This window comes from Rosa rugosa, chromosome 6 (assembly GCF_958449725.1).
Source record: "Rosa rugosa chromosome 6, drRosRugo1.1, whole genome shotgun sequence".
In the NCBI taxonomy this organism is placed as follows: Eukaryota; Viridiplantae; Streptophyta; class Magnoliopsida; order Rosales; family Rosaceae; genus Rosa; species Rosa rugosa.
The window spans coordinates 29,822,453-29,834,865 of NC_084825.1; the positions used below are offsets into that span (position 1 = coordinate 29,822,453).

A 12,413-nucleotide genomic window follows, 5' to 3' on the forward strand; every position below is an offset into this window, starting at 1 on the left:
GTAGTATTGGGGGACAATAAAACCGGACTCCTGTCATCGGTCCGGGGATTCCCAAAGAGGTCGCTGGAGACTTTTATTACTCCCCAATAAAACTCAATAAATTTTTATTGGAGGGCAATAAACAGTTTATTGAGTATTATTGGGGGACAATAAAACCAGACTCCTGTCATCGGTCCGGGGATTCCCAAAGAGGTCGCCAGAGACTTTTCTTACCCACAATAAAACCCAATAAAAAGTTTATTAGAGGGCAATAAAAAGTTTATTGGGGGGCAATAAATCAGATGCTGGACTTTGGTCACCGGTCGCAGGACTCCGATCACAAGTAACTGATCGCTAGAGATCCTCAAAGAAGTGGTCAAAGATCTTATTGGTTACCGGGGAGGTCGCCAGAGACTTTTATTACCCCCCCCCCCCCCCCTAATAAAACCCAATATATTTTTATTGATGGGCAATAAAACCGGAGGCGGGACTTCGGTCATCGGTCCGGAGGTTGCAAGAGGTCCCCAAAGTGGTCGTCAAAGACTTTTATTACCCCTCAATAAAACTCAATAAATTTAATTGGAGGCTAATAAAACTGGACGCTGGACTCCAGTCACTAGATTTCAATCTCCGATCACCAGTCGCAGGATTCTGGTCTATTAACCAAAACAAAAGAAATTAATCCTGCTTTCATGAATTGAAACCAAATTCTGTATCTTCTTTCTAATTCTGTTCTCCTTTCTTTAATTGAAACAAAATTAAACGACTAAATCTTCTCATATTTGAATCTCAATGGCTATGTTGTCCACATATATATATGTATGGCTCTTTCCTGTAATTTCGATTCGATTTGAGCTTTCCTTTAGACTTTCTCATATCAATAATTCAATACATCAACAGGCTAATAGATTATAGATTAATGTTTTCTTTTTCTTGTAATTTCGTTCTGCTCTATGCAATTTGGAGGATTTGCAGCAATGATTTCTATTTTTTTTTTGAGGGAAATGGAATATATTCCAATGATCGAAAAGATCATAACGACCGTACAAGGTCAATTTAGGGGATCCGAAGATCACCCATTACAATCACTGCTCAACTGACTACACAAATAGTCAGACTAATACCCATAAGGGAATGCGAAAACTAAAATCCAAAAAGAAACTACAAAGCTACTAACCAAAAGGAAACTACAAAGAAAAAACAACTAACAACTATGTTTATTCCAAAATACAACCCTAATTCTCCGCATCTACCCTGAATGGCTTGGGGCCTAAGACCATCTTGGTGTACCCTTCCGCTGTTCAAAGCAGTGAATAACCTCAAATTAGAGTCATATAGAAGTCCAGCCCACAACAAGCCCAACAAGAGCCCCGGCCCAACTGCTGGCCCAAACAAGAGAGAGGAGGGAGAATGGACTGAACCAGAAGCCCAGCCCTCACCCACTGCCCTCAATCTGCAACTCAGACCGTCGATCACCGGAACCCTAGGAAGCTTGCCGGAGGCACTGCTACCACACCAAGCAAGCAAGCCGCCACTGCCATTCCGGCGGACGACCTCTATCTTCAACCATCCCCGCCACCTTGAGGGACCTAGGTCCGACCTGGAAGATAGCCTCGCAGGCTAAACAAGCCCGATCTGCTGCAAAAACCAGAAGTGCCTTCGAAGAGATGCCGACAAAGGTGCACCGCCAACAACCATAAACCAGATCCGTCGCCGCCTCACACCCACTTCTCGTGCAGAGATGTCGGTCATCCCCGATCCCAAATCCGAGAATACTCCCCTCTGCTACACACGCGAGTGTCGCACACCAGATACGAACGACGCCGGAAGACCCCCCTGACAGGCAAGGAAACCCAGTTGCCGTCGCCCTGCCACCAAAAATCCTAGGGTTTTGGTTTACTCAGCTCCGAAAAAGATGGAGCAACTTATTCTAATCTCCTTTGTTGCCCACATGTACTCTTTTTTTTTTTTTTTTTTTTTTTTTGAACAAGGGCCGGTGCGGCTGCCCTCAAGCCTTCATAAATGAAACCGACGAATACAAGGGGGGGACATTGAAGGAAGAAGGACAAAAGAATGAAGTTTTGTCGTGGAACTTTTTTTTTTTTTTTTTTTGTCTGATGGAATAAACGTCTGTTTGAGAGGAAAAGCAATAAAAATCCTCTTAGCTGATGTGGCAATTTCTTTGATCATTAGATGACTCAAAGGGTGTAGATTTTATGAAATTTAAATAATTTCACAACCCTCTCACTTTAGAGGAGCTGGATCCCTTGAAAAATATTAGGGACCGGAGAAGGGTGTGGGTGATTTAACTCATATAGGATACGATAATAAACCACCTTGCATATACAATCTCACTGAAAAACAATTTCACACTGCACACAACATTGTGTATACTCTATCCCTTCGGTATCAGATGACACACCAATGGGGACAGTAACAGGTTGGTCTTTGTTGAAACGAGAAATAATCGATCAGTAGGATATTTGACAGTAACAAATCAAAATCATGAAGCAATTTAATTAAGTTCAATCCATAAAGATTCTGGTTTTTACCATAATAGCAATACGCATGTGCCGGATTAAGACATGACTAATGATTCTTCCACAAGTTCTTGCTCAATAAACTTTTTCACACCTGAAATGCCACACTTACAAATTCCTTTCGCATCCCTTGTGAGAATTCAGTAATGATTTATATAACGACCGATATAACGACTAACGAGAGCCGAAATTCAAATATCTAAACTTTCACTTTGACATTGTAACTGCAAAACAGCTTGCCATCACTCTTCAGATTACATTCAACACTTGATAAAATAATACTCAACGTCCACAATGAATATAGAACTGCAACAACACATATAATAGCCAGAAAGAAAAACAAACCAGAAGGAGTGGTAAACTCAAGAACTTGCAGCATACACTTCCAGCGACACATGATCGCACAACTGGTCAACTAACGACACCAGAAGAAACACTAAACCATTAATGATTACAGGTCACTCCGAATGGATAATATATATGGAACAATCAGGCAATTACCTTCGTCCGTGTTATTCGCAGGAGACGCGAATATTACAACCCCGAAACTGACATCAAATATTAAATCGATCCCACTTGTTTGTTGATTATTGAACATTATCCTACGTCCCCCTTTCAATATTCATCCGTCCCCCTTTCAATATCACTTGTTTGGAACCCAATTCCCACTCAACTGAGAAACCACCAAAATTTTGAGATTACCCTGAGCAGAATTTTGTTGGTTCATCCATGGCTCTGTTCCGAGGTCACCACAAGGCCTCCCCTTCCAGATATACTTCTTCTCCTTCTGGATTTGCTTATGACGTGTTCCTCAGCTTCAGAGGTGAAGACACCCGAAAGAACTTCACTGATCACCTCCACACGGCCCTTCTCAACGCCCGATTTCGAACTTTTCGGGATGACCCTGAACTCAAAAGAGGTGAAAATATCAAGGAAGAGCTTGAGAAAGCCATTCGAGAGTCACGAAGTTCTGTCATTGTGTTCTCGAAAGACTACGCCTCTTCCAAATGGTGCCTGGACGAGCTTGTCATCATCCTTGAACGCAAGAGGAACTTCAATCATTTCGTTTTACCAGTCTTCTACCACGTTGATCCATCCCATCTGAGGAACCAGACAGCAAGTGTTGCAAAAGCATTTACTGAACACCAGGAAACTCAATCCTCTGAGAAGTTGAACGGATGGCGGGCAGCACTTAGAGAAGTTGCAGATGTAGCAGGAATGAATTTACAAGAGGGGTATGTAAATTCAGATCATAACTAAAGCCTTGAGTAATTCTATTTCTTTGAAATTGATAGAACTCATAGCTTGCTAGCTTGTATGATATATTTTTGTTTTGATTGCAATTTGTAGGCACGAGTCAAAGTTCATCCAAAATATTGTTACAGAGATTCAAGACAAGCTAGGTCGTGTGCCCCTGACCGATGTCCAGGGGGTGTTACAGAAGAAGTTGTTGTTTATTAACCCTTACCTCGATGATGCCGAGGGGAAGCAACTGAACAACCCAACTGTGAAGGCATGGCTCAATGAGCTTAAAGAATCTGTCTATGATGCTGAGGACCTGTTGCAGGAGATCAAAACAGAAGCGCTGAGGCAAAAGATAGAACGCGAATATGGGAGTAGCACGAGTAAGGAACAAGAGCATAGCTCTACTCCTCCATCTCATGCTTTTGACTCAGCTTTAATATACCCCAAGGTAGACGAAGTTCTTGAAAGACTAGACTTCATTATGGAGCAGAGAAGAGATGTCTGGGGTATGGAAGCAAGTGCTGGACACAGGGTATCACAAACAATACCGTCAACTTCTTTGATAGAAGACTCTGTGTATGGAAGAGATGAGGAGAAAGAAAGATTTATTAAATTATTGCTATCAGATGATGAGACTGGCAATAAAATAGGTGTGATTCCTATTGTGGGTATGGGTGGGATTGGCAAAACCACCCTTGCCCAGTTTCTATACAACGATGTTAGAGTCAAACGACATTTTGGCCTCCAAGCATGGGTTTGTGTTTCAAAAGAATTTGATGTTCTTACGATCTCGCAACACATTTATGAGTCCCTAACCTCTAAAGATTGCCAAATCAAAAACCTAGATACGCTTCAATCAATGTTGCAGGCAACTTTGATGGGGAAAAGGTTCTTCTTTGTTCTTGATGACATCTGGAACGAGAATAATAAGCAGTGGGAATGCTTAAGGCGTCCCTTTCAGTCTGGAGCACATGGAAGCAAGATCATTGTCACAACACGTGATGAAGATGTTGCACGTAAGATGAGTAGGCTTGAAGCTCACCATCTCATGCCAATGTCTGAGCAAGATAGCTGGTCGTTATTTGAAAAACATGCCTTCAAAAATGCAGACGTTGGTGCACGCTCACGTCTTGAAGAAATCGGTAGACAAATTGTTCAAAAGTGCAACGGTCTTCCCTTGGCTATTAAGTCACTTGGGGGTCTCTTATGTTCTAAACTATCTCCTGAGGAATGGGAAAGCATATTGGATAGTGACATCTGGGAATTGACGCAGGAGGAGAGTGATGACATTCTACCATCTCTTTGGTTGAGCTATTTGGATTTGCCTCTACATCTCAAGCGTTGTTTTAGCTACTGTTCGATATTTCCCAAGAATTATCGACTTCAAAAATCAGAACTGCTTTTATTGTGGAATGCCCAAGGTTTCTTGCAACCCCAAAAGAAGAAAATGGTAGAACAAGTTGGGGAAGAGTACTTCAATGATCTAATCTCAAGGTCATTTTTCCAACATTCATCAAGTTCCGAACACTTCATCATGCATGACCTTATCAAGGATTTAGCACATTTTGTATCTGGAGAATTTTCTGTTAGGTGGGAGAATAGTGAATCACCCAACATTTTGAGGGAGACTCGTCATTTCTCATATATGGAGAAACACGGTGATAGGTTTGCCAAACTTGAGGCTATACATGAAGCTAAATATTTGCGCACTTTTCTACCTGTACCTCAATATGCATTCTATCTGGAGACATCCCTTGGAGACAAATTCCAAAAAGTACTACATGAGGTATTGCCAAAACTACAATGTTTAAGAATGTTGAATTTATCATTGTATAAAATTATGAAATTGCCTGATTCGATTGACAACTTGAAACATCTAAGGCACTTGGACATGTCTGGAACTCCCATTAGAAAGTTACCTGATAGTATTTGTACTTTGTATAATTTGCAAGCATTATTGTTGCGGGAGTGTCGAAATCTTGTGGAACTGCCAACCAAGTTGGGACGATTGATCAGCTTGAGGCATCTGGATATTAAAGATACAAAGATAGAAAAGATGCCACCACATATGGCCAATTTCAAGGACCTGCAGATACTAACCGAGTTTGTGCTGGACAAATATACCGAAGGCCATAATGCTTTAGAGCTAAAGAAGCTTCAAAATTTGCGCGGGACACTTTGTATTTCAGGGCTTGAGAATGTTGTGGATGGCAGCGCTTTGGTAGCCAACATTGTGAGGGACAAGGAGTTTGTTACCGAATTAAATTTGAATTGGAAATATACAAGTGAAAAAGGCGATATGGTAGAGGAAAGAGAAGTGCTTGAGAAGCTCCAACCTCACCTGAAACTGAAAAGGCTTACAATTAAAGATTATGGAGGCAAAATGTTTCCAGGTTGGTCAGAATATTATTCTTCCGAATCCTGTCATCTTGTTTATCTTGAACTTGTTAATTGTGCGAATTGTACCTCATTGCCACCATTGGGACAGCTACCTTACCTCAGAGAGCTTCATATTTCTGGGTTAGTTAAAGTGGTGTCCATAGGTTCTGAATTCTATTATGGTGACGGCAATACTAGTACTAGTGTGAAAAAACCATTTAGATGTCTACGGTTTTTAAAATTCCACAGAATGTGGAGGTGGCAAGAATGGTGTTATGTTGTAACCGAAAGAAAAAATAAAGAAGAGTGTTGTGTTGGAGGTGACGATAATGAAGGTGGAGTTTTTCCTAATCTTGTGGAGCTTGTTATATTATCGTGTCCAGATCTTACTGGGATATTAGCGTTTGACAGTTTCCCGATGCTGAAAGAGGTCGACTTGAGTTGGACTTATTTATCACTAGACTCTAGACTCTTATCCGTGAATAAGTTGCGATTACAAGACTCTTATAGAACTTTTCTCGATGGGGTGTTGCATGCACACAACTTGACCAGTCTAGAGATAAACGCATGTTGGGACTTCACTGCATGGCCGAAACAAATGCACTCCCTTCTCCCATCTCTTGTGTCTTTGTCGGTAGAAGGTTGCCGAGGATTGGAATGTTTTCCGGAAGGGGGATTCCCGTCAAAGTTAAAATCACTTGTCATCATGGGCTGTAGAGTGGATGCAAAGAGTTTGCAAAATCTGAACAAGGGTCTCCGGAGACTCACCTCTCTTGAAAAATTGAGACTTGACTTTCGGTGGGTAGAAGATTGGTTTGCTGACGAGGGGGCGTTGCCCAGCACTCTCACTCATCTCGAGATCTGGAATCTGAATGGCGAGACCATCGACGGCGCCAAGTGGTTTGGCCATCTCAACTCTCTTCAACAATTGGTGTTTGGGAATTGCCGTTCGCTCCGGTGCTTGCCAGAAAGTGGGTTACCCTCTTCTCTTTCTCGTCTAGAAATCCATCGGTGTCCTTTGCTTGAGAAACGGTGCCAAAGAGTGAGTGGCGAAGATTGGCCCAAGATTGCTCACATCCCCTTCATAATGATCGATGGGTCGTGAAAATCGGATTGACTACGACATGCCATTTCCTACGGTACGTCGCACTTCCCAATTTCTGGTCTTTGCTCTTGACATAGTAGAGATAATATATATATATGTCGTTGTCAATTGATACTTTGAAAAGCTGGGTAATGAGTCCTCTTTCTGCGCCTGTTTCTTCATATGCAGCATCTTACAAAATGAGCAAAATTTTTTTGAGGGTCTCAACTCTTGGACTTGCTGGAGAACCATGTGTTAAGACAGAGATAGGCCAAGGTTAAGATTGCCATGTCTTAGTGCTGGAGAACCATCAGTTGATTTAGCTTTACTCACCTCTTAACTCTAGTAGCCAATTTCTGATTTACTGCTTCCATTTTTGTACAGATTCTCTTCTTATCTGAACTTGAAGATTGTTCTTTATCTCCTCCACTCAATCACACAAACATAAGAGTATATTTAGAGTTACCGAGCAGAATGAAATCACAGAGAGATGAGAGCCAATTTTGAGTCAGGTACAATACTTGCAATCCGCCTCTGTTTCTGATCTCTATTCAGTTTGTTTTAGTTGAACTGACTTGGTCTTTCATCAAAGACTTTCTAGAAAGCTTTTAAAGTTGCTGTTTCAATTCAGTCCTCACAACTTGATTAAGACCTGCCACACAAAACATAATAATACGAGGTATGTTAGATACCACAAAAACTTTACTCAAGCTAACTAATCTACCATAACTTCCACAGCTACTACAAAAATTCTATGCATCATAATCTTTTCCATCGTAACAAAGAATCCCAGCGTGAATTGATTTTCTAAAAAATGTTTGAGCTCAAGTCCACACTAGTGTGTCCCCAATTTTTTCATTGAAAGATTATAAGCTGTAGACACAATGTGGAATTATATAATAAATTGAGAAATTGAGTATACAGATAAAGTTTAATCAATCATTAATATCTATATTAATCAGTCTACTTCAACTTTTGGATTGTCTTGCTTCAGGGTCAAGCTAGTAGTGATGTGGATGTGTTTATGTTGCCAGTGCGATATCAGCTCCCTAGATGTTACAAGTTTACAACTATGTGAAGAAGGATCTCCAAGGACTCACCTCAACTTGACTTTGGCACTGATGGTGTGAAGAATTGCTAGATTCATTTCCAGAGAAGAGGAATTTATTCAGTACTCTCACTTATCTCAGGCTCTACTTCTTAATCTTAAGAAAATGGACATTGTCAAGTGGTTTTGACATCTCAACTCGCTTGAAACTTTGAAGAGTATGTATTACTGTGAGCTCGATTTCTTGCCACCTCACCTCTCTTTCTTCTTACACATCATTAGTGCGTGTGCTTTTCTTCTGTACCTCCATAACATACTATCAATGTGAAAAGATATGTTGTAGTCACAATGTCTTGAGTGGTCTCGTTTCCTTTAATCATAATCATCCAATAATGTGTCAGGTATTTCTTCTTCAATATAAATCTACTGCCTTTTCCTTGTAGTCCTTTATAAAACTATATGATGAAAATTGGAACCCTATAAATTGTGTGCTTGGATCCATGATCAGTAGTGATAAACATTCAATAGTGATATTGGAATCCTCATAACCTACCTAAATCTCCTATGCAGTTTAAACTTTCACGTAATGTTAAGATGTAGTAGCTTCCTTGATCCCGTAATACTCTTAAAATTATGAGCAAGTGTTAAAACACAATGAGGCTGCTTTTGACTGACTTTTTCATGTCAGTCAATTGTTGAACAGATTGTCATATAGAGGGAGAATTTATGTTTTGTTTACCACATTGTAATGCAGTTGATCCTTAGGCCCTTAAAAGCTGGCTAATGTAATATGTGTACCCTGTTTTTACATGCAGCATCTCAGTTCGAAAATATTTTGAGGTTAATTTTTGGGCCTCCTGGAACACACCTTCTCAGAGACCAGAAAGGTTAGTTAAGCTCACATACCCAAAATATTTATGATGTGCAATGGCCTGATAGTCCTAATTGTGATCGCAATTATCTAAATCTCTCTCATAAGGCAACTAAATGCAGTTCTGCCTGAAGGTATTTTTAATTGTGGTGCTTTGCTTCCATATTTTTGTATTACTTCTGTATTGAATTGGAAAATGAAGAATTAATTACCTTAAAGGTTGTGGCTGTTCTCTGTTATATCAGGAGCGTTACATTAATCAGCAAAGAAACTTGGTTTCGCGTGGCAAACGATAACACATGATCAAACAATGTTGCGCCTTGAATGATACTTCACTTACTGACCTGTAAGATTCTTTCCTTTCCATATCAGTCAATTGATAAGTACTGTTACGGGCATTTTTATTTGGACTGCTGATAAATTCATGTCAAAGAAAATCAGACATGGTCTTAAAATTAAATGAATAACAGTATTCTAGTTCCCATTGGACTTTACAGCTGTGAGAGGTAACTTCCTTGCTGGAATTTCTATACCTTGAAGGAGGGATGACTGACAAGCTGTGGATCCTCTTCTGATCAAAGCTGCTAGAGTTTTTTTCCTGGGCTCTCCGGAGTTATACAATGCTGCCAGCCTGCAACTAAGGGTGCTTTACTACCTTAAATTTGAAGTCATTTTGCATATCATCTGAAATTGAAGAATGACCTTAAAGGTTGTGGCACTTCAATATTATCTGAAATTGAACAATGCCAATTGTTTTGAGCTTTCTCTGTTCTTTATATGCAGCATGTCACAGCAAGGAAATTCTTTGGCAGACTATCAACTCACTGACCCTTTAGGACATTCTGGAGGCCCACGGGAGGTGTCTACGTTGTTGTTACTTCATTTATATACTTATAGGCCCTCAGATAGCCGGGCAAACTTTTCAAGGAGCAGACATAGAAATAGTACAAAGAGGCGTTTTGCAGTTTGCAGTATGTATTACCTCTATCTACACCGGAAGATACTAGACATTAGTATGGTACTAGACTACTAGATACATGAATTCAGCAGCAACTGGTTCTGCCTACACTAGAAAAGTGGCAGAGTATCAAACTTTATTGTTTTTGTATAAATGAATTGAGATATTTGTTTTTTCTGCCCCTTTCGTAGAAACTTTTGTAGTTATACAGATATATAGAACATTCCCATGCTTTCAAGACTTTTGGGGTGTTTCTTTTTCAAAAAGATAAGTAAAATACAATTGGACATAAACTTGTGGGAAAGTTATTTAAGGTGTGTTCCTTTGGGCTATTTAAAGATGATTATGAGGAACATAAAGTGAAGCCTTCAAAACCAGTTTTAACCTTTGGTCTATTTATTTTGATTGCCAGAAGTAAAAACCACTCCGTTTCAGCATTCCTTACCTGTCAACGTTGTTTAAAACTGGTTGTTTTAATTCGGAGTCTGTATGTTTTGGTGAGGTTGTTTAATTCATTGGTAAGCTATTTTAGCTATTGCAAATGAGGCCAAGAATACTCTGTGCTGTTTGGTGAGGTTGCAGAGATATGCAACTGAGCTTGAATTTGTAAAGCAGGAGAGAACCAAATCATCCGTTAGAGATTACAGAGAGCTAAGTGGATATTGAAGAGGGGTAAAAGTTTTGAGGGTAAGCTCCTATTTACAAAATTGGTTTGAAGTTTTCTTTATTTCAAAATTCCATGAAATTTCCCAAGTTGCTTAGAGCATCAAGTTTGATTTTTCATTTTTGATTATTGCAAATGCTAAGAAGACGACTTGGTGTGGTGTGAGATGCATAAACTGAAGGCAGAGAGAAAGAGTTGTTTTGGTCTCAGATAACCTGGTACGCAGTGCTTACCTACCATTTATAAAGTTTTCAATAGCTGATTCGATGGATTAGAGAGCAAGGAGTGGGTTGAGTTTTCTATATTTTCTCGTCTTTGATGATTGCAATTAGACAGATGATACCTTTCACATAAGAAATAAATGCACAGGCATGGCGTTTACTTTTCTTTTTTGTCTTTGATAATTGCAAATAGAATTAAATCGAAATTTGGAAAAGCCTGAAGAGAATTGTTGGCTGAAAACAGAGTAAATAACACTCCCAGAAAGAAGTATTTAGGTATTCAGAAACTTATTGATCATCCCTCACAATTGGGTCATTGATATATCATGCAACAAATTTGAAGGGAAGATTCCTGAATTCATTGGGAACTTGAAAGGACTTTGCTTTCTTAATGTTTCCAACGACATTCTCACTGGTACCACCCCATCATCCTTGTGAAAGTTGACATTAAGCATTACACCTTTCAAATAACAGGCTTTCCGGAGAAATTTCTCAGCAACTAAAGCAGCTTACATCCCTCGCATATGTCAACGTCTCTGACAACAATCTCACAGGTTCCATACCGCAAGGTCGCCAATTTAATACGTTCGAGAGGACTTCATTTGAGGGAACCTGGGATTGTGTGGAGAACCATTAATGCCAAAGAAATGTGAAAATGCCACTGCCACCCTTAAGCATAGATGGAGTTGAATTTGATTGGAAATTTGCATTAGTGGGATTTAGAAGTGGGTTAATGCTGGGAGTGGTACTTGCGAACATCACCATCACTCAAAAGCGTGAGCTGTTTCTTGAGATGGTTGGAATTTTGATCAGGCTAATCAAAAGGGAGAGGTCGGGATGCAGAAATTGATACGGCTGTATCTCTACAATGATTAGAATAACTTATTCTTAGTGCTTCACTGTCATTGTTATCCAAATATTGATTATGTATATGCTTGTAAACTCACATACTCCGGGAATATTAGACATGCTCTGTGGATAAGCTAGAGTAAATAAAAGCAGGCCCCGAGCTTTTGTTCTCTGTTATTTATATGCAGCATCCCAGCAACGGAAATTTCTATTCTAGGAAAACTTTAGGATGCCGGAGAGGAATCAATGAATCATTATCTCATTTCCTCTTACCTAACTCAGCAAACAAGAGTCTAGTATAGTATGTGAGGGAGGGATTACTGTCAAGTCTTCAACTTGCAAGAAGCATACTTAGAAATAGCCCAAACCGGCAGTTCTATTATATGTTTCCTCCTCCTTCTTCTAACTTGCTATTTGTCTTCTAGTTGTAGTGTATATGGTTTTGTTAATAGATGTATCAGCAACAATCACTTTAGTCCTAGTAATATCAAAGTTATTTGGTTAATGTAGGGTAATGTTGTAGTTTGCTAGGCTCCTTGTTTAAGCGAGCTTCGATGTCTCAAGTGAATGATGCT

The 12,413-nt window shown here is 39.8% G+C and overlaps 1 protein-coding gene across 9 annotated transcripts; it reads left to right on the plus strand.

Annotated features, from left to right (window-relative positions):
- The first annotated feature begins 2,742 nt into the window (after positions 1-2,742).
- On the plus strand, positions 2,743-10,345 carry LOC133715849 (putative disease resistance RPP13-like protein 1). Of its 9 annotated transcripts, none has more exons than XM_062142521.1 (9): positions 2,750-3,754; positions 3,870-7,282; positions 7,417-7,503; positions 7,612-7,739; positions 8,222-8,505; positions 9,091-9,162; positions 9,392-9,492; positions 9,644-9,789; positions 9,930-10,345. In XM_062142521.1, the coding sequence occupies exons 1-2, from the start codon at positions 3,249-3,251 to the stop codon at positions 7,246-7,248; spliced, it is 3,885 nt and encodes a 1,294-aa protein (XP_061998505.1). In that variant the 5' UTR covers positions 2,750-3,248; the 3' UTR covers positions 7,249-7,282; positions 7,417-7,503; positions 7,612-7,739; positions 8,222-8,505; positions 9,091-9,162; positions 9,392-9,492; positions 9,644-9,789; positions 9,930-10,345. The 9 variants fall into 9 exon arrangements, with proteins under 9 accessions (XP_061998508.1, XP_061998506.1, XP_061998507.1 ...); XM_062142520.1 differs by having other exon boundaries at positions 8,222-8,493; positions 9,091-9,280; XM_062142519.1 differs by having other exon boundaries at positions 8,222-8,493.
- Positions 10,346-12,413: the final 2,068 nt, after the last annotated feature.

Bases quoted from the DNA above. Each gene is read 5' to 3' on its own strand.
- LOC133715849 (XM_062142522.1), top strand. From the start codon at position 3,249: ATGGCTCTGTTCCGAGGTCACCACAAGGCCTCCCCTTCCAGATATACT. The intron at 3,755-3,869 runs GTATGTAAATTC...TGCAATTTGTAG, and splicing joins GGAATGAATTTACAAGAGGG to GCACGAGTCAAAGTTCATCC.